General features: G+C 41.0%; 1 protein-coding gene across 23 annotated transcripts in view; it reads right to left on the minus strand.

Annotated features, from left to right (window-relative positions):
- SYNE1 (spectrin repeat containing nuclear envelope protein 1) overlaps positions 1 to 26,134 on the minus strand; it is a 500,805-nt gene that overhangs the window by 138,737 nt on the left and 335,934 nt on the right. For 13 of the 23 annotated variants that reach the window (XM_086318390.1, XM_086318388.1, XM_086318385.1 and 10 more), the window contains 7 exons: positions 24,659 to 24,850; positions 17,421 to 17,555; positions 16,335 to 16,444; positions 10,607 to 10,763; positions 6,615 to 6,746; positions 6,282 to 6,437; positions 5,340 to 5,549 (listed from right to left, as the gene is read on the minus strand). In XM_086318390.1, coding sequence (XP_086174516.1) covers positions 5,340 to 5,549; positions 6,282 to 6,437; positions 6,615 to 6,746; positions 10,607 to 10,763; positions 16,335 to 16,444; positions 17,421 to 17,555; positions 24,659 to 24,850 — 1,092 coding nt within the window. The remainder of the gene's footprint in view (positions 1 to 5,339; positions 5,550 to 6,281; positions 6,438 to 6,614; positions 6,747 to 10,606; positions 10,764 to 16,334; positions 16,445 to 17,420; positions 17,556 to 24,658; positions 24,851 to 26,134) is intronic. The other 10 variants (XM_086318389.1, XM_086318387.1, XM_086318382.1 and 7 more) reach the window with 3 other exon arrangements.

The following is a 26,134-nucleotide window of genomic DNA, read 5'->3' on the forward strand; positions in this document are numbered from 1 at the left end:
TATATTCTATTTTTTATTAGTTAAAAATGTCTCTGATGGTCTGGTTGCTCATCATAGTGTGAAGTTCAGCTCATCACATTTTCTCCACTGGGAACTGACAGCATGTGCATATGTCACCAAGATGCAAAAATTCTGTCTCAGGAGAATGATAATCACATCAAGGAAGAAAGTCTTTAAGGATACATGGAAGCATTACAATACAAAATGCAAGGCTAAAGCAAATTAGTAGGTGAATTATGCAGTTTAAAAAAAAAAGAAAGAAAAGTAAAGAAACTGAACATGATATTTAGAGAAAAGCTATGCTGCTAAGTCACTTCAGTCGTGTCTGACTCTGTGTGACCCCATAGACGGCAGCCCACCAGGCTCCCCCGTCCCTGGGATTCTCCAGGCAAGAAAACTGGAGTGGGCTGCCATTTCCTTCTCCAATGGAGGAGAAAAGCTATACTATCCTGCTAAGTCTGACTCTGTGCAACCCCATAGATGGCAGCCCACCAGGCTCCCCCACCCCTAAGAGGCAATAATTATCTCAAAGTGAAAGCTGCTCAGTGTCCGACTCTTCATGACCCCATGGACTATACAGTCCATGGAATTCTCCAGGCCAGAATACTGGAGTGGGTAGCCTTTCCCTTCTCCAGGGGATCTTCCCAACCCAGGGATTGAACCCAGGTTTCCCGCTTTGCAGGCAGATTCTTTACCAGCTGAGTCACAAGGGAAGTCCAAGAATACTGAAGTGGGCAGCCTGTCCCTTCTCCAGCGGATCTTCCTGACCCAGGAATTGAACTGGGGTCTCATGCATTGAAGGCAGATGAGCTATCAAGGAAGCCCAAACCAACACTCAAACCTATCTGCAAGCCTAGCTGCAGACTAAATGAGAAACTGTAACAAAAGCACTGAAGAAATGCTGCCAGAAACAAGGGTTGTGCTTATGAGTTATGGTAATGCTTGTGTCATTCAGCAGTGTTGAGGGCCAGCTCACATGGGCCATTAGAACCATGACACAGTTATCTGTTTGCATGCACAAGAAGAGATGTTCTCATTCACTTGAACAGATTCAAAAGAAATCAAGTTCCTGTTATCTACATGCATGTTAGAAAAACATTAGTTCAGTTACTCTAAATGAGAAGATAAGTACAAATAACATGAGTCAAGAAATGAAGAGGGTGTTTGTATTATCTGTACATCAATTTCACATTTTTAAGAGCATATTTTCTGTCTTGCTAACATATTCTCCTCCAGGTAACAGAGAAGAAAGTTCACATTTCTGAAAGCTGCAATAATTACTAGAAGAGATTAGCCAAGCAGACAGTAAAGCAGAGAACAGGGCTGATTTAAAGGTTACTAAATAAAAGACCTTATTTTATCTTATTTATTTATTTTTGGGCCATGCTATGTGGGATGTGGGATGTTAGTTCCCTGAACCCATGCCTGCTGCATTGGGAGTCTGGAGTCTTGTTCACTGGACCACCAAGGAAGTCGCTAAATAAAAGACTTTAAGAGAAGGAAATGGCAACCCACTCCAGTATTCTTGCCTGGGGAATGCTGCAGACAAAGAAGCCTGGAGGGCTACAGTTGATGGTGTCGAAAAGAGTCAGACATGAATTAGTGACTAACCAACAACAAATTGTCTGGATAGAATAGTTTGATCATAAACATATTCTATTTAAGATTGAAAAATAATTTGTGTTATAATACAAAATAATTATTTACAAAAATAAAAGACTTTAAGAGGTGCTTATAGCCACATGGATGTTCATATTTTATTAAAAATAAAAATCCAAAGGCTTTAACCATTTCTTAATACCACACTTGTGATGTGTGTTCAGTTGCTCAGTCATGTTCAACTCTTTGTGGCCGCATGGACTATAGCCTGCAAATCTCCTCTTTCCATGGAATTTTCCAGACAAGAATACTGGAATGGGTTGCCATTTCCTATGCCAATGGATCTTCCTGAACCAAGGATCAAACATGGTCTCCCGCATCTCCTGCATTGGTAGGGGGATTCTGTACCACAGAGCCACCTGGGAAGCCCTACAATTGTGATATAGCAGGTAATTAAGGTATCTATATACTACACATATAATAGACATCACAATTGTTTTCCTACAGTTACTGGAATTACTTGGAGAGCATGAAAAGGCAGCCTTCTAGCTGTTTAAGAAACAGATCCAAAGAAAGTCTCGAATTTTAAAAGCATTTGTACTGCCCTGATCATTTAATAAGAAATTCTTTTCATATTTTTTCTTTTTAACTAACTTGAAATATTCATTTATAAAAGTGTCCAGAAAATGTATTTTGGTTTAAGTCCACAAAAAAGCTTTTAAAATATATAAGAGGTGATAAATAACTGTGATTACTTGTAGATAACATATATCTACATAACACCTACCCATTCTTTCAGATTGTCTGTTGGGTATAAGGTAATACTAGCAGTCTTGCAAAAGCTAATGCTCAAAAGTTAACTGGGAAATCAAGGCTACAGCTCCAATAAGCACTGAATGGTGATAGTGTATCAGGTGCTCAGTGCAAAGTAAAATAAAATGACTTGAGACTGGTCTTTTGGCTTCCCATGTGGCTCAATGGTAAAGAATCTGCCTGCCAATTAAGGGGATGTGGACTCTATCCTCAAATCGGGAGGATCCTCTGGAGAAGGAAACAGCAACCCACTCCATTATTCTTGCCTGGAAAATTCCATGGACTGAGGAGCTGTAGTCCATGGGGTCTCAGAGTTAGACATGACTTAGCATCTAAGCACGCACGCACAACTTGACTTTTAATTATATTAACATTCGAAGTCTTTCTCCCAATTAAATTGGAGCACAAACATTTTGAAACACCAGTGTTTGTTTGTGAGCTGGCCACCAACAAGTAGAAACTCGTTGGCAAAAGAAAAATAGAGAACGTGATTGAAACAGAATTTCAAGATGACTTGTTCTTCTCTTGGTCCTCTACCCAAAATAAGTTCCAGAGTATTCACTTAGTTCATCTTTTACTGTGTCTGTGATTACCAGGAACTATTTAAAAGTACCAAAGACACAGTGAATGCAATTTGAAAAAGGGAAACATGGGCCCTAGGGATATATCCATTTGCACTTTTAACCCACCTCAGTCATGGCCAATAGACTAGAAAGCTGTTAAAACTCAGTGCGTTCTTTTATGCAAGAGGAATTTTAGAATAATGAAACAAGTTTCTATAAGTTGCACACCAGTTTCGCTGATTTTAGACATACACTGTGTACACGTACATGCAATCAGATCTTGCATTCAAGACAAAGTACCCAAAGAATCAATGCCAGGTTTTCAGATTCCAAGGGAAATGTTCCCTCCTCTCTGTATACTATACAACACAAGGGATACAGATGCAATGATCCAATGTAGGTCATTTTTCTAAGCCACAGATTTGAGATGATTCACCTGAGTATCTTCATTCTACCTGATAGGGTTGCCCCAGCAGTGGTCCTGCCAGCAACCCAGTCCTGCCCAATGGTCAAGAGCACTGCTCCCACCTGTCCTCACTGTTGGCCAGTGCCCACCCTCCCCCAACCCCGGAGTTCCTCAGTTGTCCCCCTTTCCCATGTTCCCCAGATCCAAACAATCAATAAGTGCTCCCCTACTGATCTTGCCTTCCAAATATATCTTGACTAGGTTTTCTCTTCTCCATCTCCCTTGCCATCACCCTAACAATATAAAATACACAAATAATCTTTGAGTCAAATCCTGGTTTTAATTCTCAATGGTTAGATAAACTTGAGGCAATGGCAACCCACTCCAGTACTCTTGCCTGGAAAATCCCATGGACGGAGGAGCCTGGTAGGCTGCAGTCCATGGGGTCACTAAGAGTCGGACACAACTGAGTGACTTCACTTTCACTTTTCACTTCCATGCATTGGAAAAGGAAATGGCAACCCACTCCAGTGTTCTTGCCTGGAGAATCCCAGGGACGGGGGTAACCCCAGTGGACTGCCATCCATGGGGTCACACAGAGTCGAACACAACTGAAGTGACTTAGCAGCAGAAAAACTTGGACAAATATTTAACTTTTTCATTGGTTTCAGATCTGTATCTAGTATCATAAGTACTACTATTAACAGCAACATAGTAATAAAACATGCTGAGTGTTTACTATGTTTCAGATACTTTGCAAAGTATTTGACACATTTTAACTCATTTTATCTACACAAAGCCCTAAAAGGCAGTTAATATGGACATGATTTAATAGTTGAGGACAGTTAAGTTAGAGAAAGAGCTAAGGTTATACTGCATCAGGTGATAAAACTATCATACTATTATTATGTCAGTAATACACATGCAAATTTTTTTGTGAATAGAATAATGATACATAAATGCCTACAAATGTTTACAGATTTAAGAAGGCAAACTGCAGGAAGGCAGGGATAATTTGTCCCTCTAGATGGATATCTAGAAAATTCCAGTTCCTGGCTAATGGTAGATTTACTTGACATTTTATAGTACTTTTTTTCCTGAAAATCAAAATTTAACATCAAATGCTTGGCTCTAAATACATGTATTGCATAAATCTATTTTATAAATCTTCTATGTTTGCTAAAAATAAAGTTCAATTAAGCCTTGATTATTCCTCAAAGATGTTTTTTATTAGAAATGAAAATCAACCCTAAAGTTTATCAGTGGCTTTTGCATTTGTTGAAGTTCGTAATCCTAAGAAAAGTCACTTAAGCACACAATTACTCAGTTGGTAGTGAAACTCCAGTCTGGGGCTAAAAGACAGTAGGTCTATGGAGCGAAGACTGGGAAGTAACAGAATGCATTTTTAACACAGATAGAAGTAATCAGGGCACGGCCACTTTTAGTGGCCCCCACCGGTATTATGTATCTAGGGTTGATTCTGTGTTACAGCACTTCCTGTATGCTTCTTTGGTCTTATGAGATGGTTGGATGGCATCACCAACTCTACGGACATGAGTTTGAATAAGCTCTGGGAGTTGGTGATGGACAGGGAAGCCTGGCATGCTGCAATCCATGGGGTCACCAAGAGTCAGACACGACTGAATGACTGAACTGAAAAGAACTGAACATCAACTGGAAATTAGCATTATAATGTGCCAGAAATATGGTTTTTACTGGTTGAATTTAAAGTTCTATTCAGTCCTCAGTCTGATTGGCTAGTTTCCTCAATGAAAAGCATAAAACATTTTGTTTTCTGTTCCTTGAATTCAATCTTGAATTCCTTGAATTGTTTTTCTGTAATGGTCATGCATTTTGTACCTTTGAAAAAAAGTAGGTCTAGATCATATCTCAGTAAGATCCTGTTTATTGTTGAATGTAGCTGGAAGATGGTGAAACACCTCTTGATAATGCCTTACCTGGAAATTTAGTATCTGCTGAAGTCTTTCCTTCATCTGATGACATCGCTGATTTACTACTGAGTCTAGCAAAGATAACCTGCCCAAGAGACAACCCAAAGTGTCTTCAATAACATCTCGGTTATCACCATTCTCCGGAAAGGCTTGGGAAAACAAGTTCTTGTTCTTATCCATTTCTTCAGACATTTCCTTAATATCTTTGGCAAGAGTCTGGGATTGATAAGAAAGTACATGTCAATGTTTAGATCTATGAATTTATATATGAGTCATTTCTTCAAAGACAGCCCATTACATTTCTCTTACTATTCAGTGATAATTATATCCAAGGCAAGATGGGACCACTTTCATACACTTCTATAAACATTAGGCAAGTTACTGCTGGAGAGATTTTTCTCAGAAACTTTATATCATTCACTAATAATAAAATATAATATTAATATTTGGTGAAAATATGAGTTTTCTAAAGTGCTATTTAGAAATTCATAATTATTACTTTTAGTCTGTTTTTCAAATATATTTATATATATAATTCATATATTTCTATATCATAGAATATTTGCGATATAGAACAAGGCTTCTACAGACTCTTCAGTGTTTTCTGCCTCCTACATACACAAAAAAAAGGATAAAGATTCAAAGCCTACGAGGGAGGGGATATATGTATAATTATGATTGATTTGCATTGTTGTAGGGCAAAAACCAATACAACACTGTAAAAAAATTTAATCGTAAATCAAAAAACAAAAATACAAAAACTAAGTATCTTTCAGAGCTTGTTCTACTTAGGCAATTCTTTTCTGCTCTACGCTGCTTGGAAATACACATTTGTACCTTAGTAGAACTGTTTTATGCTTCACCTTCTTTATACATAACGTTAATTATCCAATGTCAGCATTTTAAGTGCTTTGTAACATACCCGCAGACACAAGCTGCCACGCTTACCTCTTGGTTAAAGATGCAAGTTTCCGTCTCTTCTGGTAAAAGGGCTGTGGCAACAAATAACCGTTCCTCTACATCATCCAGCCAGGTAGAGGTGGCCGAGACCCCATCATACAACTTCTGCTCCAAGTCAATGTTCTGCTTCTTTGTCCCTCCACCCTGAGAAACAAAAGGGAAGGACAAAGAAGTCATTAGAGCATTTTGAGGAGTCAAAGAAAGATACCAGGATGAGATGCAGGGGTCCAGGGGATCTGCCTTTCCAGTCTCAACAGCTCAGCTCAGGGGATGGGGAACCTCATGGGGTCCCAGATCCACACACCAAGCACACAGCCCCACCTGGGATGAAACCTCCTCGAAGACCTGGTTCAATCCATCCAGCAAAGACGTCACCGCAGATTTATCCTGGGCCTGCCCGTCGCCTTTGTACAGTGGCACGCCAGACAGGAGCCGATTGGGCCTGCTGTAGAGCTGGAGGCAGACAGGAGAGCTTCTTTAGGACCAGACGTACTCTGTCCAGGTGTTCTCATTTAGACATGCACACTGCAACAGATGCTGGAACAACTGTGTTTATGGAAACCTCTGCTAGAGAAAGACGACCTCTACAATACACTATGTCCACTCAACATGGCAACCAGATTCAGCAGTGGCAATGTTTCCCGTGACGGACCAAAAAAGGAAAGAAAACAGTGGGGAAACTGCCTGAATTCTCATTATAGCCTTCCTCTCAACTTATCTTGGTTTTAACACTTCTTGTTTTAGTGGATCAGTTGTGTCTGACTCTTTTGCAACCTGATGGAGTGCAGCCTGCCAGACTCCTCTGTCTGTCGGATTCTCCAGGCATGAATACTGGAGTGGGTTGCCATTCTCTTCTCCAGGGGATCTTCTCGACCCAGGGATCGAACCTGGGTCTCTTGCATTGGCCGGTGGGTTCTTTAGCACTGAGCCACCTGGGAAGCCCCGGTTTTAACACTGCTTATGATAACTAGGGGCTCTCCAGGTGGCACTAGTGGTTAAAAAAACCCCATTTGACAGTACAGTAGACATAAGATGCTGCGTTCAATCCCTGTGTCAGGAAGATCCGCTGGAGAGGGGCATGGCAACCCACTCCAGTATTATTGCCTGGAGAATTCCTTGGAAAGAGAAGCCTGGTGTGCTATCGTCCATAGGGTCATAAACAGTCAGACACAACTGAAGCGACTCAGCACGCACGCACGCACACATGCATGATAAAAGAATCCACCCGAAGTACTGTAACTAGATTGATCCCTTGGCTCTCATGATTCCTTTACTTCCCCCCTAAACTCTAGGTTGCTTCCCTGGTGGCTCAGATGATCCCTGGGTTGGGAAGATGCCCTGGAGAAGGGAATGACTACCCATTCCAGTACTCCTGCCAGGATAATCCCATGGACAGAGGAGCGTGGTGGGCTACAGTCCATGGAGTCACAAAGAGTTGGACATAACTGAAGCGAAAGAGCATAATGTCTCCCCAGTAAGGACCATGCTATGACCTAGCACTCAAACTCTTAAATGATGTTTCCAATCAAACTCAGTGCCCTATAGTTTTTTAGATCATCTCATCCTCATCTTGGAGAAGGCAATGGCACCCCACTCCAGTACTCTTGCCTGGAAAATCCCATGGACGGAGGATCATGGTAGGCTGCAGTCCATGGGGTCGCTAAGAGTCGGACATGACTGAGCGACTTCACTTTGACTTTTCACTTTCATGCATTGGAGGAGGAAATGGCAACCCACTCCAGTGTTCTTGCCTGGAGAATCCCATGGACAGAGAAGCCTGGTGGGTTGCCGTCTAAGGGTTCGCACAGAGTCGGACACGACTGAAGCGACTTAGCAGCAGCAGCAGCATCCTCATCTTACTTTTCAGCTTGATTACTCATTATCCTCTAAACACACCAGCTTCATTCCCCACTGTGGCTGGAATGCCCACCACCCAACATCTCTCTGTAATCCACTGTCTTAAATTCCACATCACCCCTACAGCTGCTTCCCACTTTTTAATAAATTTTGTTTCCTTTTTAATCCCTGCTTATGGAGCCTCCCTGGCTGCTTAATTTTTCAGAAATGTAGAACACAGTTTCTTAGTTGTGTTACAGTACCTAGGAGCAGGAAGTCATACCTCATCCTGAAGCCAGGTGGGGTGTTCTGCACAGAGATGCTAAATGCAGTGAAGGTGAGCAAAGAAACAATGCTCTGAGAGAGGGAGATGCCTTTCAACCTAGTCTACATGAGGCCAGAAAAAGTAAATAAATAAAAGTGCCTGCTTTTACAATTGAGAATAGTACTACACCATCCAGTGTACAAACTGCCAGCAAGGTAATGTGAGAAAGGAGGAAGTTTGGAGTTAAACACACCTATGTCCCCATCCCAGATCTGCCTCTTCTTAGTCATGAGACCCTGAGGAATCTCCTAATCTTCCCAAGATTTGGGTGTATGGGTGGTTCAGTGATAGAATTCTTGCCTGCCATGCAGGATGCCCAGTCTCATTTCCCAGCCCACGCAGCCACAGGGTCCCCGGTTTTTATTCTGGGCTTCCCAGTTGGTGCTAGTGGTAAAAAACCTATCTGCCAATGCAGGAGACATGGGTTCAATTCCAAGGTCCATAAGACCTCTAGAGGAGGCTATGACAATCTACTTCAGTGTTCTTGCCTGGAAAATCCCATGTGCAGAGGCGCCTGGTGGGCTGCAGTCCATGGGGTCACAAAGAGTTGGACACGACTGAGTGACCAACACTTTTACTTGACTTAGAAAAATCAGAAAAGGCTGCAGTCCCAGATGCAGGACTGTAGTGTTCCTCATAAACAAAGGAAAGGGGAAATCCTACAACATGCATAGCGCTGTAAAGCCCAGGAGAACTGTATCAGAAACTGGGAACTCAAGCCATGAGTCTGAGCAATGTTTGATCGGGGGTGTGAAGAAGCGTTCTTTCAAAGAGAGGTAGCAAGTCCAGGCAAAAGGTACAGGGACCTGTGTGCCAGGTGGAGTCTGTCTCTAGGACAATGGCCTCTGGGAAGGGAGGGCTTCCTACTCCCCAGGACCAGAGCTGGTGACATTCCTGTGAAGGTGTTAGTCATTCAGTCATGTCTGACTCTTTGTGACCCCATGGACTGTAGCCCATCAGGTTCCTCTGTACATGGAATTCTCCAGGCAAGACATTCCTGTAGATGGTAGCAAAGAAGACTCTTGGACAGGGAGTGAGAAGGTATGAAATGCCCAAAATTTTGTAAAAGGAAACAGAAATGAATGGCTCTGTAGGATTTATACAGGGTTCCCAGCAGATGTGGGGGACACATTCTGACCTCTAGACCGGCCCCCTGCAGGTCAATGGAGCAAGGTGCACCCGTCCGAGTTCCTGCTTCATCACCTCCTGCCTTCCCCTCTTCTGTGCTCTGTAACTACTGATAGCCTTTCTCTCCCCAGCTCAGTCTCTCCCAGCTCCTAAGCTAATCCTGGCCAGATCAGTGACAACAGCAGCTCCCAAGATTGCCAGTAAAGGTCCTAGAATGTACTCTGATGATGCCACCACTGGGGAGTGGCCAGTGCAGAGCTGACCTGGGATCTGGGACAAGGCTTCTATCTTCACCACCCTACTGTACCACAGGTGTGGTGAGCATCATAGCCTTCCCCTATTAGATTTTTAAGGGGTGGATTCCTCTGACTCTCTGCTGTTCTCTGGCTTCTGCTTAGGGTGAACTAATAGCTGTTATCTATCTGGAACCTTGTGTTGCTATACTTAATTCCACTGGATTTGGTTTGCTTGGTGGAATCAAGTCCAGCATCACACAAGGACCCGCCCATCTTGGGAACCGGCCTATAGAGGGTCGGTGACCACTGTAACTGACTCTGAATTCCCTTCCTTTAGCTCCACAGAGGTCCCAGTATGTTTCCCATTAAGATCTTCTGAAATGATTAAATACTGGAAGTAGCAATGGAAAATAAGATAACATGATAATTTACTGACAGATTTGTAACATTTCTTCTGGCCTGGATGTGTATATCCTTAGTTTTCAAAGCTGTGGGAAACAAAAGCGGAGGCGGGGCATTGATATTTAATGGTTTCTGCTAATGAGTCATCAGATATTAATCTTCTCTGAGAACAGTATCTAGCAGTCACATAAATGTCTACATATAAATATATAATTATAAAGGGATATGTGAAACAGGCTTGTTAAGAGTGTAGGATGAGTTGTTTGTTTTCTGTCTTCTTTTTGAATTGATAATGAAATATGGATTGCTGCAGTTACATTCATTCCCATAGCATAAGCTGCAAATCTTCTCTGTTAGTTAATATGGAAAAGCAAAATGTTCAGTACCATTTGCTCTTGTTCCTGCTCCAGAACATTCTGAAGTAGTTTCTGCTTGGTGCTAAATTCTTGATGTAGGCTTTCCCATTTCATTCTCATCTGGTCTTCAGCAGGTGATTTCTCCCCTTCCATCCCCAACTCCTGGGATAACACATCAGGTTTTTCGCTATTAGAAGAATAAATAATCTAAGTTTACAATGTGCATAAAAAGGCAATAAGTTCTAGGTAATTTATTACATGCACTAGATCTGGCCTCTACAATTGGAACCAGGTTATCTCAGACATTGGCTTACACTTTAAAAATATAAATTAAAATGGAAAACTTGAGACTAATAGTAAAACAAGTATATTCTTACTGATCTTAAAATTGAACCATAAGGACAATAAATTAAAAAAAAAACTGAAAATAGCTCAGCATTAAAGATAAAAATAATTGTAACTTTTAGAATATGATATGATAGCATATGATCAGAGCAGTAGCCTTTGACAAAGAGCCCATAAATTTAAAAACCCTAACAATATTGCCTAGTCTATTGAGAGTTTTTACCCTGAGTCTAAAGAAAATACTACAGACCAGGTTTCAGGACATGGAGCAGGAGCACAGAAGGTGGAAGGAAGGCACGGCAGTATCATCCTTAAAGAGGCAACAGTGTGGCCTCTGTGATGACTGTGGGTTTGGAGGTGAGACAGATCAGGGTTCCATTACAGAATGTTAGATCTGTAACTTTGAGCAATTTGCTTCATTTCTCAGAGCCCCAACTGTCTCATCTTTAAAATGAAGGTCGTACTTACCATGCAGAAGTATGAAAATTAAATTTAGAGAAGAGACGAATAATGCCTCTGACCCTATCTGATAAAAACAGCCACTAAATCAGGGGGGCCTGACGCTGATGGTAATGGCAATGATAAGAACCTGGGAGACTCTAGACTCAGTAGGTCCTAGTTTGTATGTAGGGGTTTTGAAGTCCTAACTAGAATCATGTCATCCAAAAGCCGTATTATGCTAGAGAGTAATTGTTATTTTGATGGAAACTTTTGATCAGTTGAAAGAAAAAAAATAAAAACCTTATTGGCAGAATATTACACACTACACCAAAGCCAACTCATTTCAGATTAAGTATTGAATGCAATGGTTTCTTCAAGTAAGTTTGTTGAAGAAAGCCTTAAAAAAGGATCTATAAGGCTATGAGGCAAGAGTTCTACTTCTAGGATGTATCTTAGAGAATCTTTCTCACCTACACACTTAAAGAGATGCGAGAAAGTCAAGTTCAGCAGTACTAGTAAGGACTTCCCTGGCACTCCAGTGGTTAAGACTCTGTGCTTCCACTACAGGGGGTGCAGGCTTCATCCCTGGGGGAACTAAGGTCCAACAGGTCGCAGGAAATGATCAAAAATTAAAATAAAAAATGCCAGGAAAAGCAAAAAAAAAAAAAAAAAAAAGGCAATAGTGTAAAGGCCCATCAAGAAAAAAACAGGTGAGTTGTTATTATCACAAGATAAAATACTCTGAAGCAGTTAAAATGAAAAAACTAGATCTATATGTATCAACATGCATTGATCTAAAAAAGTAATACTAAGTTAAAAAATAAAACTGATACTTCTAATTTTGTTGGTTATATTAGTCTCTGGATTTGCTGCTTTATAAAAATCTTTTAAAATAAAAAAAGCTTTAAAATTCTTTTCCCTGGTGGCTCAGTGGTAAAGAATCCGCCTGCCAATGCAGGAGACGGGGGTTCAATCCTTGGTCTGGGAAGATCCCACATGCCATGGCCAACTAAGCCCATGGACTAACTAAGCCCATGGACTAACTAAGCCCATGGACTAACTAACTAAGCCCATGGGCCAACTAAGCCCATGAGCCACAACTATTGCTCTAGAGCCCAGGAACCACGAGAGAAGGCACCGCAGTGAGAAGCCTACGCAAAGAAACTAGAGAGGAGCCCCTGCTTGCTGCAACTAGAGGAAAGCCCAAGCAGCAACAGAGACCCATCACAGCCAAAAATAAATAATTAAATAAAAATCACTTTCAAAAATTCTTCTGAAATTACATTTCTTTATTGTGTTCTTTTGAGATGGTAGACTATCGTAACACTTTAAATTCATTCATGTTTATATAACAATTTAGTATTTGAAACCAGAGGATATTTAATATCTATATAGTCTTATATTCAATCACTGACACATAAAATGCCACAAGCAGATCAGTTTTAAATTAGAACAAGCTTTTCTTTTCATAGAAAATATCCTTCCTTTCCTTTGATATTTTTATTGATTAATTTCCAGTTGAATTCCCTTAGTACTCTTGGAAGTACCCTTCAATTCTCCAGTACATCACAAAGTGGTGGTGGAGATGATTTACTTGCTCAGTTGTGTCCGACTCTTGCGACCCCGTGGACTGTAGCCCACCAGGCTCCTCTGCCCATGGGATTCTCCAGGCAAGAGTACTGGAGTGGGTTGCCATTCTCTTCTCCAGGGGATCTTCCCGACCCAGGAAACAAACCTGGGTCTCCTGCATTGCAGGCAGATTCTTTACCAACTGAGCCACCAGGGAAGTCCCACATCACAAAGTACTTCTTTATTCAATGAATCGGTAACCATGAAGCAAGTCACGCCGCTCCCAAAGGGATTTTTACATAAACCAATTCACAGTTGATAGTCTTAGAAAATCAGCTAATAAGTTGACGGCTGAATATATACTCTTTTCTCCACAAATGTTATTCTGTTCTTTTAAAAATATATACACGTTTTTCTTTTAGCTTCTGGGTATTATTCAATTTATGTTTGTTTGTTTGCTTGGTATATTTACCCGAGGCTTGAAAGGCATGACTGAACTGTAATCAACTAGATTTAAAGATTTTTCTAAAGAATTTGCATAAAAATTAAAGAATTTATAAGCAGTCTTTAGACTAAATCTTACACAGAGAGCCAGTACTGAACCGCAGATTTCTCTTTAAAATAGTCTTAGATTTGAAAGAGCAATTTATAGTTGTTTGTCTTTCATCTGGGCCCTTTCCAAAGCTAAAGGCCAAGGAAAGAAAAAAAAAAAATATGGCAAGAAAGCTGCAGAAGGTTCTTACAGCTGCTTTTCATGACTCTACGTATGAGGAGGAAGCAACGTGTGGACGGGTTCTTTGTAAAAATAGAGTTTGGTAAAAATATTCAGAAAACCATGAGGGGTGAGTAAACATCTTAGAAGAAGCAGAAACAGGAAAGGCAGAGTGGCAGCAAGTCTCGACTTAGTGACCATGGAAGAAACAGAGTTCCTCATTTTAGATTTTTTTTTTAATTAATTTTATTTTATTTTTAAACTTTACAAATTGTATTAGTTTTGCCAAATATCAAAATGAATCCACCACAGGTATACATGTGTTCCCCATCCTGAACCCTCCTCCCTCCTCCCTCCTCCCTCCTACATGCTATGGTCTTCTCAGCATTTCTAAGCGTGACCATAACAGAAGAATTTTTAAAATTCCATTATATTTTAAGACAATTTTTACAGTATTAGGGTTATTTTTATGGAGTTCCTGATTATAGATGTTATAACCTTATTCATCTCTATTCTTTTAAATTGATTATCTATTAGCTGTTATCAATATTTTTTATTCCTTTTCCCCCCCTTGAATATCTTCCTCTTTCCTAGATGTATAGACATATATAGTCAACACTTTTGTCATATGTCAGCAACATTATGTCAGCATTAATTAAATTTAAAAAAAAAAAAAAGAAAAGGAAAGAAAACTCTCCCCAAAGCTGACCTTACTAAAGTTACTTTTGATCATCTACATCTAGTCTGGGTCTTACCCATACATACTATACACTCAATTTTATATCACATTTTTTACTTGATATCACAAACTGTTATTGATATTGCTACGTAATTTTTGTTAAGATTATATAGGCAAAAATATTTTCTTAGGCTTTTTTTTTTTTACTAATAGGAATTTCTGTCTTTTTATATGGTATTATAAATAGTATTTCCAAAATCACCTTTATAATATGCATTTCCTCCAAACAAATGCTCAGAACTGAGATCACTGGAGTCCACGGGATTAAAGCTATTTGAGACATGATGGTTATCAAAGGATGCTACTACCAAATTTCAACCTTTGATACTGCACGAACACAGAGGTTTTGCTGAAACTTTTTTTAATGTTTTAGATTTTAAAGATAGTTCTCCTATGTATCTTTTCAATTGACTTTCACAGTGTTCACAGCCTTTCTGTGATGATGGCAGTCAATTATTAGTCTCATCCTACTGGTGAGCAAATGAAGTCTCGGGGTTGAGTTCCTTTTCCAGGGTGACACATGCAGAACCAGAATAAAACCCAGACCTGCCTCAACACAGGCACACTTGCACTCGGCTTCAGTTTCCTTTCCTTCCTACCTTTTAAACCAGACTCTTCAATTTGAAAATTCTCCCCTTCCTTTAAATTTTCTTTCAACACTTTACTTTCCTGCATGTAAGACTTTCAGTCTCACTCCAAACCAGGACTCAAAGCTCAATGACTTTATATATAGAAATTATAGAAATAGATCATCAAGAAAAGTTCCCTGGTGGACCAGTGAAAAGGACTCCAGGCTTTTCACTCAGGCTTTCCAAATTCAATCCCTGGTTGGGAAACTAAGATCCCACAAGCCTCATGGTGCCATCAAATTAAAAAAAAAAAAGTCAAGATACTTACAAGACACATATATTTATTTTTCAGAATGATATTAGAGGAAGATAGATAAGCTCTTGTAAGGAAAATGTTTTGCAGTTAGGTAAAATCATTCAGTCATAAACATCATGATCTAGTTTTATAATGCATTTATTATTTGACTTTCAAAAATGTACTATTAAATAAGCATCATCCCTGATCAGATATGCTACAGAAAGGAAATGGAAGTCAGCCATTGTAATTACTAGTTATGCTGCTCAACTAAATGTTCAAAACACAAGTTTTACAAGTAAAAATGAAATGATTAAATTTTTTCAAAAGATGTTCAAAATAAAATTTTAAGGAAGATGTTTACTTTTATTATTGTTTTGTCCACAGGGTATGTGAGATCTTAGTTCCCTGACCAGGGATTGAACCCAGGCCCTTGGAAGTGAGAGCTGGAGTCCTAACCACTGGACCATTTTTCAAATGTCAGGACAACAGCAGTAAGAAGAGAATAGCAGACTGTCATCAGAGAAATGTAAAGCAAAACCACAGTGAGGCACCACCTCACACCTGTTGGAAGAGCTGTCATCAAAAAGACCATACGTAGCAAATGTTGCTGAGGATGCGGAGAAAAGAGAATCATGGACACTGTTGGGGGGAATGTAAACTAGTGTAGCCACTATGAAAAACAATATGGAGGTTTCTCAAAAAGCTAAAAACAGAACTGCAATAGACTCAGCAATTCCACTCCTGGGTATATATTTGGAGAAAATAAATTCTAATTAAAAAATATACATGTACCTTAATGTTCAGATAAAGCAACCTAAGTGTCCATTAACAGATGAATAGTTAAAGAAGATGTGATGTGTGTACACACACACACACACACACGGAAAACTACTCAGCCATAAAAAAGAATGAAAAATGCTTCTATTTGCAGCAATACAGACAGACTTGGAGGGTATTATGCTTAGTGAAATAAGTCAGACAGAGAAAGACAAATACTGTATGATATCACTTAAATGTGGAATCTAAGAAATAAAACAAACTGGTGAATTAACAAAAAAAACCCCCAAAGAATGAAAGAAACATACCCAACACCACCAGAGGTCTCTGCAGCTGAGTGTTGCGTTAGAATTTCCTCTCCAAGGCTGGCTACTGACTGGAGGAGGCTCTTCTGCTCTGCCAATTCCTGTTCCAACTCCTGCTCAAGGAAAAGGAAAAATAAAAACATCTTTGTTACTTTATGATTATTGTCTCCAAACACAGTTGTATGTCTAGAAAATCCTCAGAGAACTTTGGTACAATAGTATGTTTTTAAGTTAGCACATTCATAAAAGGTGCGGCTTAGGTAACTGTTCAGAGGTGCCTCCAAGTCCCCTGTAGCTTTCTTTGGCTTTGATAAAATAATGTCTAAATAATCTTGTGGGGGGGCGTGGTGCTGGTAAAAATAAAGAGAAAAGAAAATTTTGCTTGGCAATGGCGCCCCCAAGTGGTCCAAAATGCACTTTCACTTTTCAAAATCTAATACTGCCCTGTTCAAGCTGAAAGAGATACAGAGAGCAACAGCTCTCTTCAATTTCCCACTTGCTTGATAAACTGGATCACCACTGGACTCAGTTTTATTTTTTCACTATTGGTGAAAACGTCTCTACTCTTTGAGAAATATTTTAATATGCCGTATCCATAAAGTGAAGGTACTAATGAGATGTCATTCTTTGAGTAATCAAAAGATGTCATTCTTTGAGTAATCAAAGCTCATTTGCTTCATAGGCAGTAATTTGCAATCCTGTTTTGCGATGGCATCTACTTGAGAGTTGAAAGCAAATTTCATAAAAAAAAAAAATGCAACTTTTTGCATATTTACCAATCCTCAGAGGCCTTCTTGGGGCTTCTATTATATATAATAGACTCAAATTGGGGCAAGCTAGAAATAGAGGGCAGATTATAATTGAGTTACACTATTTTAAAACTAAGCTTTTCTTAGAGAACCGACTTTAAAATGACCAGTTTTCCCAGTGGTCACAAGTAAATGGAAACAGCCAGGTTCTGCTTCTGTCCAAAATGAAGATACAAGGGCCCTCTGTCTCCAGCACAGAAGGAACTTGTCCTTCTAAAACATTTCTCTCAAGGTGCATGCTTGGCTGATCTGCAGGCAAAAGAGGCGGGAAGTGCGTTACTTTTTGTTGCTGGAGGCTGCTCTGTCGCTGGTGGGTCCACGCGCTCCGAGCTTGAGCCAGCCATTCCTGAACCCCGGGGCTCTGAGTGGCAGCCAGGTCAGCATCGCTCTCCTCCTTCTCCTGGGCTGTCCCCTGCTTTTAATGAGGGAGAAATTAAGAGTCATACTACCCACAGGAAGATCTTAACCAAAACAGAGTGATGGCTCCTTTAGTGTGGTCTGAATAATAAAACCAAAGTGACTCCATTTGGAGGTGAAACCACATTTTAAAAAAAAAATGGTAACACAAAACCCATGGAATTTATTATGGCATTTGCAGGAAGGAGAACGATAAATAGATTATTATACTCAGAAATATTAAGGGAGGGGGGGAACTGCCATGTCGAGGCTAGGCTTTTTAGCTGACTGATGTGGTCAGCAGACATTATTCTGGAATTTCTTCCACAAGAATATAACTCTAGGTCTTACTCCCTTTCCTATCCCCACCAGGACTAGACTCCACTGCCATCTGTTGCCACTCTGGCTTCGACAGAGTGTGGCTAAAGGAGAAAGCCAAAGTAACTACCTATTACCTGGGCAGGGGTTTATTATTCCTGCTAGACTATTCTGATGGAATTTAACAGGCCCTAAAATACTGCATGGGCTTCCCTGGTGGCTCAGTGGTAAAGAATCTGCCTGCCAATGCAAGAGATGTAGGAGACGTGGGATCAATCCCTAGGTCAGGCAGATCCCCTAGAAAAGGAGATGGCAACCCACTCCGGTATTCTTGCCTGGACAATCTCATGGACAGAGGAGCCTGGTGGGCTACGGTCCATAAGTTGCAAAAGAGTTGGACAGGACTAAACAACAAACAAAATATTTTGTATTAGAATGGAATTAGTTCTGAGTGAGCACCTTTCTACTAACATGTATTTATATGCCAAAGGATAAATTACACCGTGTTGGTAAGACGCATTCACTAAGTGCTTATCAGCACCCACTGTGTGTCAAGCACTGTTTGGGGCACTGGTGGGAATTGGAGGGGATTTATTTGGCTCAGAAGCCAGACAAAGGCCCTGCTGGGATGACAGACAATAAATAGACAAGATAAACTGGGATGGTGATAAGATAAACTGGGATGGTGATAAGACAAAGAATGTGAAACTAGAGAACGGGGTGGAAAGTGTAGGGGGCAGTTTCTTAGGCTGGGTAGCAAGGCATCTTCAGAGGTGACAGCTGTTTTGTGTGTTGCCAAAGACGGGGGCTTCCCTGCTGGCTCAGATGGTAAAGAATCTGCTTGCAATGCAGGAAACCCGGGTTCAATTCTTGGGTTGAGAAATCCCCTGGAGGAGGGCATGGCAACCCACTCCAGTACTCTTTTTTGGAGAATCCCATGGACAGAGGAGTCTGGCGGGCTACAGTCCACAGGGGTCACAAAGAATCAGACACGACTGAGCAATTAACGCTGATATTGACTGACTGAAAGATGGGGTAGGGGCCTCTAGGCCTATGGAACCACTGGAGCAAAGGCCAGAGGGGCAAGAAACTTGGTGTCTCAGAGACAGCAGAGGAGGGGCAAGTATGATTGGAGCACAGGGAGGGGCCGGGGGCAGGCACATAGGAAGGGAACGTTCTTGGGGGTGCTTCCATGGAGGCACCTACTGAACCGCTGCCCCCCTGGCCTCTGTTCTCTGCCAAAAAAAAAAAAAATCTGACCTCAGCATGGGGTTCAGCCACAACAGCTCACCCCGCCTGACTGCCCACGGGACCCTTCCTTTCTTTTTCTTTCCAGAATTTTACACTAACTCTTACAGAGAAATAGATGGGGTCTGTTTCCCTCTGTTTTACTTAATAGAATCTCATGGTGAAACTAAAATGTTTGAGATCATTTGGTATCCGCACTTGAGGCGCAGTGAAGGCAACAGTGAAACCTATAGGTACCATTCATATTTATACTTCGTTCCTTCCCGGATTCTGAACCACCTCAGCTCACAGGTGCTTTCTTCCCTTGAAGATGACCCAGCTCCCCAGTAGAAGAATGTGCTTCAGATAGAACAATGGTAGCGCCGTTGGTCTAAAACATGCTACCTGCATTTTGCAGGATCTTCAGAATAGATGACAAGTGTTCAGTAGGCTCCCCACCCTCCCAGGAGCACCTCTTTCAGGCAAGCAGTGATTTTCCTGAAGGCGGGATGTTTGGGGTGGTCGGGCATTCCTCCAGGATCGAAGCCCACACATTTCTGCATGACGCAGAGTTTTCCCATCTGAGGATGCTTCATTGACCCAGAATAAGCTCTGAGATATGCTGGCTTTTCCAGGCAAGGATGAAACAAAAGTCAAAAGGAATCTGTAGAGGATGACCCCAAAGAAGTCAGTGGGATAAGCTGAAAGGTGTCCCTAGTCAGAGACCCGGTGACAAAACAGTGGCCTTAGCCATGACCTGCTGACTCTCTTCTGTGAATTCCTCTCTGCCTTGCCCTTCAGTAAAGGTTTGCTTTCACAGCCCAGCCTGGAGACTCCCGTGGAAACTTCTCAGGGCTCTAACTCACCCTTCTCTGCAGGTTTACTACAGTTGACTGAGAACTCTGATTTCAAATTCCTCATACCAAGGAAAGAGACCAATTGTACTTGGGAAAATAATAATTGAAATGTCAGGTCTACAGGGCGGCTTAACCACATTTACATGCATAGACACATAGTTAGATTCTAAAACAAGTTCGAAGAAAGGGACTCCTATTTGACTAATTGAATCCATCGCTTTAGAAAAAAGGAAATTTAGCAGCATCAAAAGCATATGACTAGTATGTATTTTCTCTGTGGTTAGGTTTGGTTTCTCAGTTAATGAATTTTTCTCTGGTTGATTTCACTGTTTTGAAACCTAACCCTTGGACCACAGGAAGCAAAAAATGATTAAGGAATAGATCAAATTTCATTCTCTTTCCCCTTGAGATACGAAGGTACTGACCTAAGGAATAAAATAATGGTAATTACACTCTCTGAGGTCTGATAACAGTTTTCTGACCTATCTAGGGAATAGGAAATAGGGTGGCTTTTATTTTCCACCAGGCTCCTGCTTGGGTGGGGCTATGTAAGCTGTTTATTTTGGAAATACTAGAAGAATAACCATTTTTGCCAGGAACATTCCTTGGAAGATTAGTGAGGATTGGAGAATGCTAAACATTAAATAAAACACTTCTTTAGAAAGCATTTTGTTATTTATATAGGATGAACTCTCTGCTCCTTGGATGAACAATAACGTGTGAAAATGACAAATTTATTACAAATGAAGATATCATGTAATTCAAGAGGTATTATAGGCCTGTGTCATAGAGAAGGACAACAGAGAATGAGATGGTTGGATGGCATCACCGACTTGATAGACATGAGTTGGAGCAAGCTCTGGGAGTCGGTGATGGACAGGGAAGCCTGACACGCTGCAGTCCATGGGGTCGCAAAGAGTTGGACTCGACTGAGCGACTGAACTGATAGAGAAGTAAACAATTTTGGTCCAGGGTGGAGGGGGTTCGCTGGAGTGGATTATTCGCTGATACACGGCATTCGTGTGTGTGTGTGTGTGTGTGTGTGCTCAGTCACTCTGTCGTATCGACTCTTTGTGACTCCACGGACCGTAGCCTGCCAGGTTCCTCTGCCCATGGAATTTTCCAGGCAAGGATACTGGAGTGGGTAGCCATTTCCCACTGCAGGGAATCTTCTCAACAGGGATCAAGCCCACAACTCTTGTGTCTCCTACATTGGCAGGTGGATTCTTCACCACTGAGCCACCGGGGAAACCCCTTATTCCGGGTTTACCTGGTATCATTCTGGCACATTTCAAAAACATACAGTTAGTATTTTAATTGAGAATAACTTTAATTCATGTTTTAACAGAGGAAAATTTGAAATCGCCTATCTAAAAATAAAACCTCTATATTTCCACTTGTTTTGGTACCACTCAGGTTTTAAAGTGTTGAGATTTCATATATTTTATATTTTGTTCATGTTTTAGATGGAAATGTATTGCATATTATTTCTCTAACTTTTAATTTATATATAGGAAAGTTATGAATTCCATTTTAATTTTTTTAATAATTTTTTTTTTTACTAAAATATTCCATTGCTTTTAATAGTTTTCTGTTGGCTAGGTTTGATGTTCCAGATCATATAATCATATGATTAGCAAATAACTGAAAATACATAGTTTAATCCAGAAAAAAATCATTACACTGAGAAAGTAGAAGCAATCACAGTGAATGTGCATTAAGCTCTCACCATACTGTCTGTGCTGTGTCCCCTGCCAGCATCTCTACTCAAGTACAGTTGCTCCCCTCCCTCCTGACACTGGTTCCAAGACCATTCCCCTGCCCCTTGGATCTTATTTTCTCCCTTCTACACAAGAAGACTTTTGCTGCAGTCTCACTTCTTTTTCATCAATTTTTCCTCTACTGAGTTGTTTCTGTCCCCCTGTAAACATGTCATTATTCTTCTGATCTTAAAATGGAATGAATTTCTTCTAACCCGCTTCTTATAGCTTATTCCATTCCTTTGCTCCCATGACAGCGAAACCCCTGTTTCCTGCCTTCTTCCTCTCTAACTCCTCTCTCCATTCTCGCTTCCGTTTCAGAGTGATTTTTGCCCTCACTATTTCACTGAAATAGTTGTAGCTGGGGTCATAGAAGACCTGCGTGTTGCCAGATCCAGTGGTCAGTTCCCAGTTCTCATCTTACCTCACTTACCCTCAAGTGTCTCCCAAACCCAAATCTTGGTCTTCTTCCCACCTCACTGGTATTTCCTTCTTACTCTTTTTTTTGGGGGTTCCTCCCCATCTTCCTAACTTTTCACACTGGAAAGCCCCAGGGCTTGCTCCTCTTTATCTCTCCTCACTCCCTTGGTGATCTCATGGGCTCTCATGCCTTTAAAGACCATCTAGGGACTTCCCTTCAGTCCAGGGGTTAAGACCCGGAGCTCCCAATGCAGGGGTATGAGTTCGATCCCTGGTGGGGGAACTAAGACATGACTTATGGCATGAACAACAACAGAGAACCTCTAGAGGCTGACAGTTCAGTCTAGATCTGTCTGCTGAATCCCAACAGCTGACTGACACTGGATAGGCATCTTAAACCTAGCCTGTCCAAAACGAAACCAGTGGCCTAATTAGTTCTTCCCCAAGTTCTGTTCCTCGAGAGTTTTCATTTTCCTAATTATCCACAACCTGATAAGTTCTCATCCCCTCTAACCTCCTAACCGGTCTCTCAGCTTCCACCCTGGTCCCCCATGTAGTTATATCTGGTCTTGTCACGCTTCTGTCCCCAAACACTCCAGTGGTTTCTCATTTTCCCCAGAGAAAAAGCCAAAGTTCACACGGTGCCTACAAGGTCCTTTGCAGCCTAGGCCCTTGTTACCCCTCTAGCCTCTCACCTTGTTCACTCCACTCCAGTTGCTGGGTTCCTTGAAAAACCAGGTAGGAGCCCACCTGGGAGCCTCTGCCCTTGCTTCCCCCTCTCCGAGCCTGGAATTCTCTTCCTCCATGTCTACACAGCTCACTCCTTCAAACGTAAGATGAGGGAGGCTTCGCTGGTCACCCTGTTTAAACCTGCAAATCCACCCAGTCCCAACTTTCTTTATTATCTGCCTTATACTATTTCACCTACAGCTCTTATCATCTTCTAACTTAGCATATAATAACACACCTTAATTTTATATTACTATCTGTCTCCCCCAAACATAATCTCTTGAAGATGGACTATAGAAAGTGAAGTCACTCAGTCGTGTCTGACTCTTTGCAACCCCATGGACTGTAGCCTATCAGGCTCCTCCGTCCCCATGGGATTTTCCAGGCAAGAGTGCTGGAGTGGATTGCCTTCTCCAGGGGATCTTCCCAACCCAGGAATCGAACCCAGGTCTCCCACATTGCAGGCAAATGCTTTACCGTCTGAGCCACCAGGGAAGCCCTGAAAATGGACTATATAGAAATATAAATATACAGATAGATTTTGCCCTTGCTCCTTCACTCTAACATATAGAATAGTGGCTGGCACACAGTAGCTTCGCAATAAACATTTGCTTAATATTTGTGTAAGATAATAATTCTAATATGTAGAGATGAAAAACAAACAAAATCAAAATATTAGACACTACTAGTATGCAAAGCGCATGGGGAAAAATCTGAGTGAATGTGTTATGAGTTTCTTATGTTGATCTGGAACAAGAATAAAATAATAACTTAGAATTTATTAGGTAGGCATGATAAAAAGTAGAGACAAAAAACAAAGGAAAGCATTCAACCACCTAGAAGCGAAAGTTAAAATGGAGAAAGAAGAATAGAAAGAGCAGGACAAATAGAAAAAAAAAAAGCAAGAATAAAATTTCAAACGTATCAATAATCACAAAGAATTTAAATAGATTAAACCTGCTCCTTAAAAGTCAGAGGTTTTCTGATTAGATGTGCTTAGAACCAACAAAATACACCTAAATGTTCTTTATATGAAACAAATCTAAAAAATAAGGACTCAGAAAGGGTTAAATCAACAGAAAAGTGAAAGATATACCAGGCAAATATTATACCAAAAAAAGCTCTAAATCACTATAAGGAAACATGAAGGGCACTGCATGATAGTAAAAATGTTCAATTTGCCTGGAATACATGCCAAGTCTAAACTTGTGGGCACTAAATAAAATAGTCTATCTGAAAAGTAGAACATAGGAGATATAAAGGAGAAATATAACACTGCCACAGGGTATCTTAATCTATGATTTAATCTATGTTTAATCTATATTTAAACATTTGCTTTTCAATGATACAGCTGCTAGCGTTTGGTAATTATTTTCATTTTCTTTTCCTATGCTGCAATTTCCAGGTCTCTGGATTCAAACAACTCTTACAAAGCCTATTTGGAAACCTATGCCGGGGACTTCCCTGGTGGTCCAGTGGCTGAGACTCAGAGCACCTGATTCAGGGGACCTGGGTTCGATGCCTGGTCAGGGAACTAGGTCCCACATGCCACAACTAAAGACCCTACACATCCCAACGAAGACTGAAGATCCTGAGTGCTACAGTTAAGACTCAGAGCGGCCAAATGAATAAATATTAAAAACAAACAAACAAAAAACTACGCCAGAATGTGTGTGAAGCAGGTACGTACATAAGTATGTGCTGTTTCCCAGCCATCCCCTTCATGTGTCCCGTGCTCAGAGGGCAGACCAGTCTTGTGCAAAGATGAGCCTCTCTGTAGCGCCACACTCATGGCGTGGCTGGAGCCTCACCTGGATGTGGAGTTGCCTGTCCTGCAGTGCCCTCTGCAGCTCCAGGAGGCTCCCCTTGAGGGTTCTCAGCTTCACCGCCAGCTGCTCGGCCTCGTCCTTTGTGTGAGCCTTGCCCTCCAGCAGCAGGTTTTCATTGTGGACCGAGAGCTCTGATAAGGCCACCACCTTCTGCTCTATTTCCACCAGCATATTCTAGGACAACAGAAATGAAGTTGAAACTGACACAGCCTGGGCGCCTCTGCAAAGACCGCGTCTCACAGAGAAACCCACTGCTTCATTAAGTCTTTCATCAAAACAACATGCCTCCAGGCTTGTCTTTATTCCCCCTAGTTTTCATACAACCTTCAAGAGTGTATATAGGTTTTAACAATTCTTTGAGCCTCCTAATTTTTCTCTTATTTAAGATTAGATATTATTAAAAAAAAAAAATATGGGAAGCACATTTTATATAGCCAACAGATAAGGAGAAAAGACCAGGCCTTAGCATTACCCCATTATGACTGTTCTATTATTTTAGTGTTAGAGGTGGCTCCATGGTAAAAGAATCCACCTGCCAATGCAGGAGATGCAGGAGATCCAGGTTCAGTCCTTGGCTTGGGAAGACCCCCCTGGAGGAGGACATGGCAATCCACTCCAGTATTCTTGCCTGGAGAATCCCAGGGAGCCAAGAGCCTGAGGGCTACAGTCCACGGGGTCATAGAGTTGGACACGACTGAGTGACTGAGCATGTATGTAACGCATGCACACACATTATGCTTGTGGCTAATAATAGTGAAGACATCACATGATCGACTCTCTGTGTCAATTTAATAAGGACTGTTTTTTTTTTCAAAGAAAAATGTTTTGAAAGGGAGTTGTCCCAGACACTCTTTTACTTGCTTTTTATTATTTTTGTCTTTTTTTTTTGGCCATGTCACCTGGCATGCGGGATCCTAGATACTCAATCAGGGACTGAACACGTGCCCCCTCCATTGGAAGGGTGGACTCTCAACCACTGGACCACCAGGGAAGGTCCCCTGTTTTTATCTTTTATATAATGCATTTTTAACTTCACATTTCTGAAAGTTTTCCTAAGAATTTCACATTCACTTTCTAGTGTTACAAGGTTTTTTTCCTAAAATGGAGGCTAAATCCAGGAAAGAAGTGAAAATAATCTCCCCACTTCCCAAGTAAGATTTAAAACAAAAACCAAAAAACAGAAAAACTAAAAAAGTCAACCAAAACAAATAACAACCATATTATTTTCTACAGAAACTGTTCTGTTTTTCTATACCTTAAGTCTGAACTCTTTGAAATGTACTTTCTAATTTATATTCAATTATTTATTAATAAGAAAAGATTGTACAAAATCAGAATCACTACCATCAGCTTCTAAGAACATAAGTGAGATCCCAAAACCTAGAACTAAAAGGAAGAGTGAAACTTTTCATGAAATGGGCCTTAAAGGATCATTTCTTGAGGATTACTTGTGAGGAA

This window comes from Bos grunniens, chromosome 9 (genome assembly GCF_055505025.1).
Source record: "Bos grunniens cultivar Pamir isolate PY7600 chromosome 9, Bosgru_T2T1.0, whole genome shotgun sequence".
In the NCBI taxonomy this organism is placed as follows: Eukaryota; Metazoa; Chordata; class Mammalia; order Artiodactyla; family Bovidae; genus Bos; species Bos grunniens.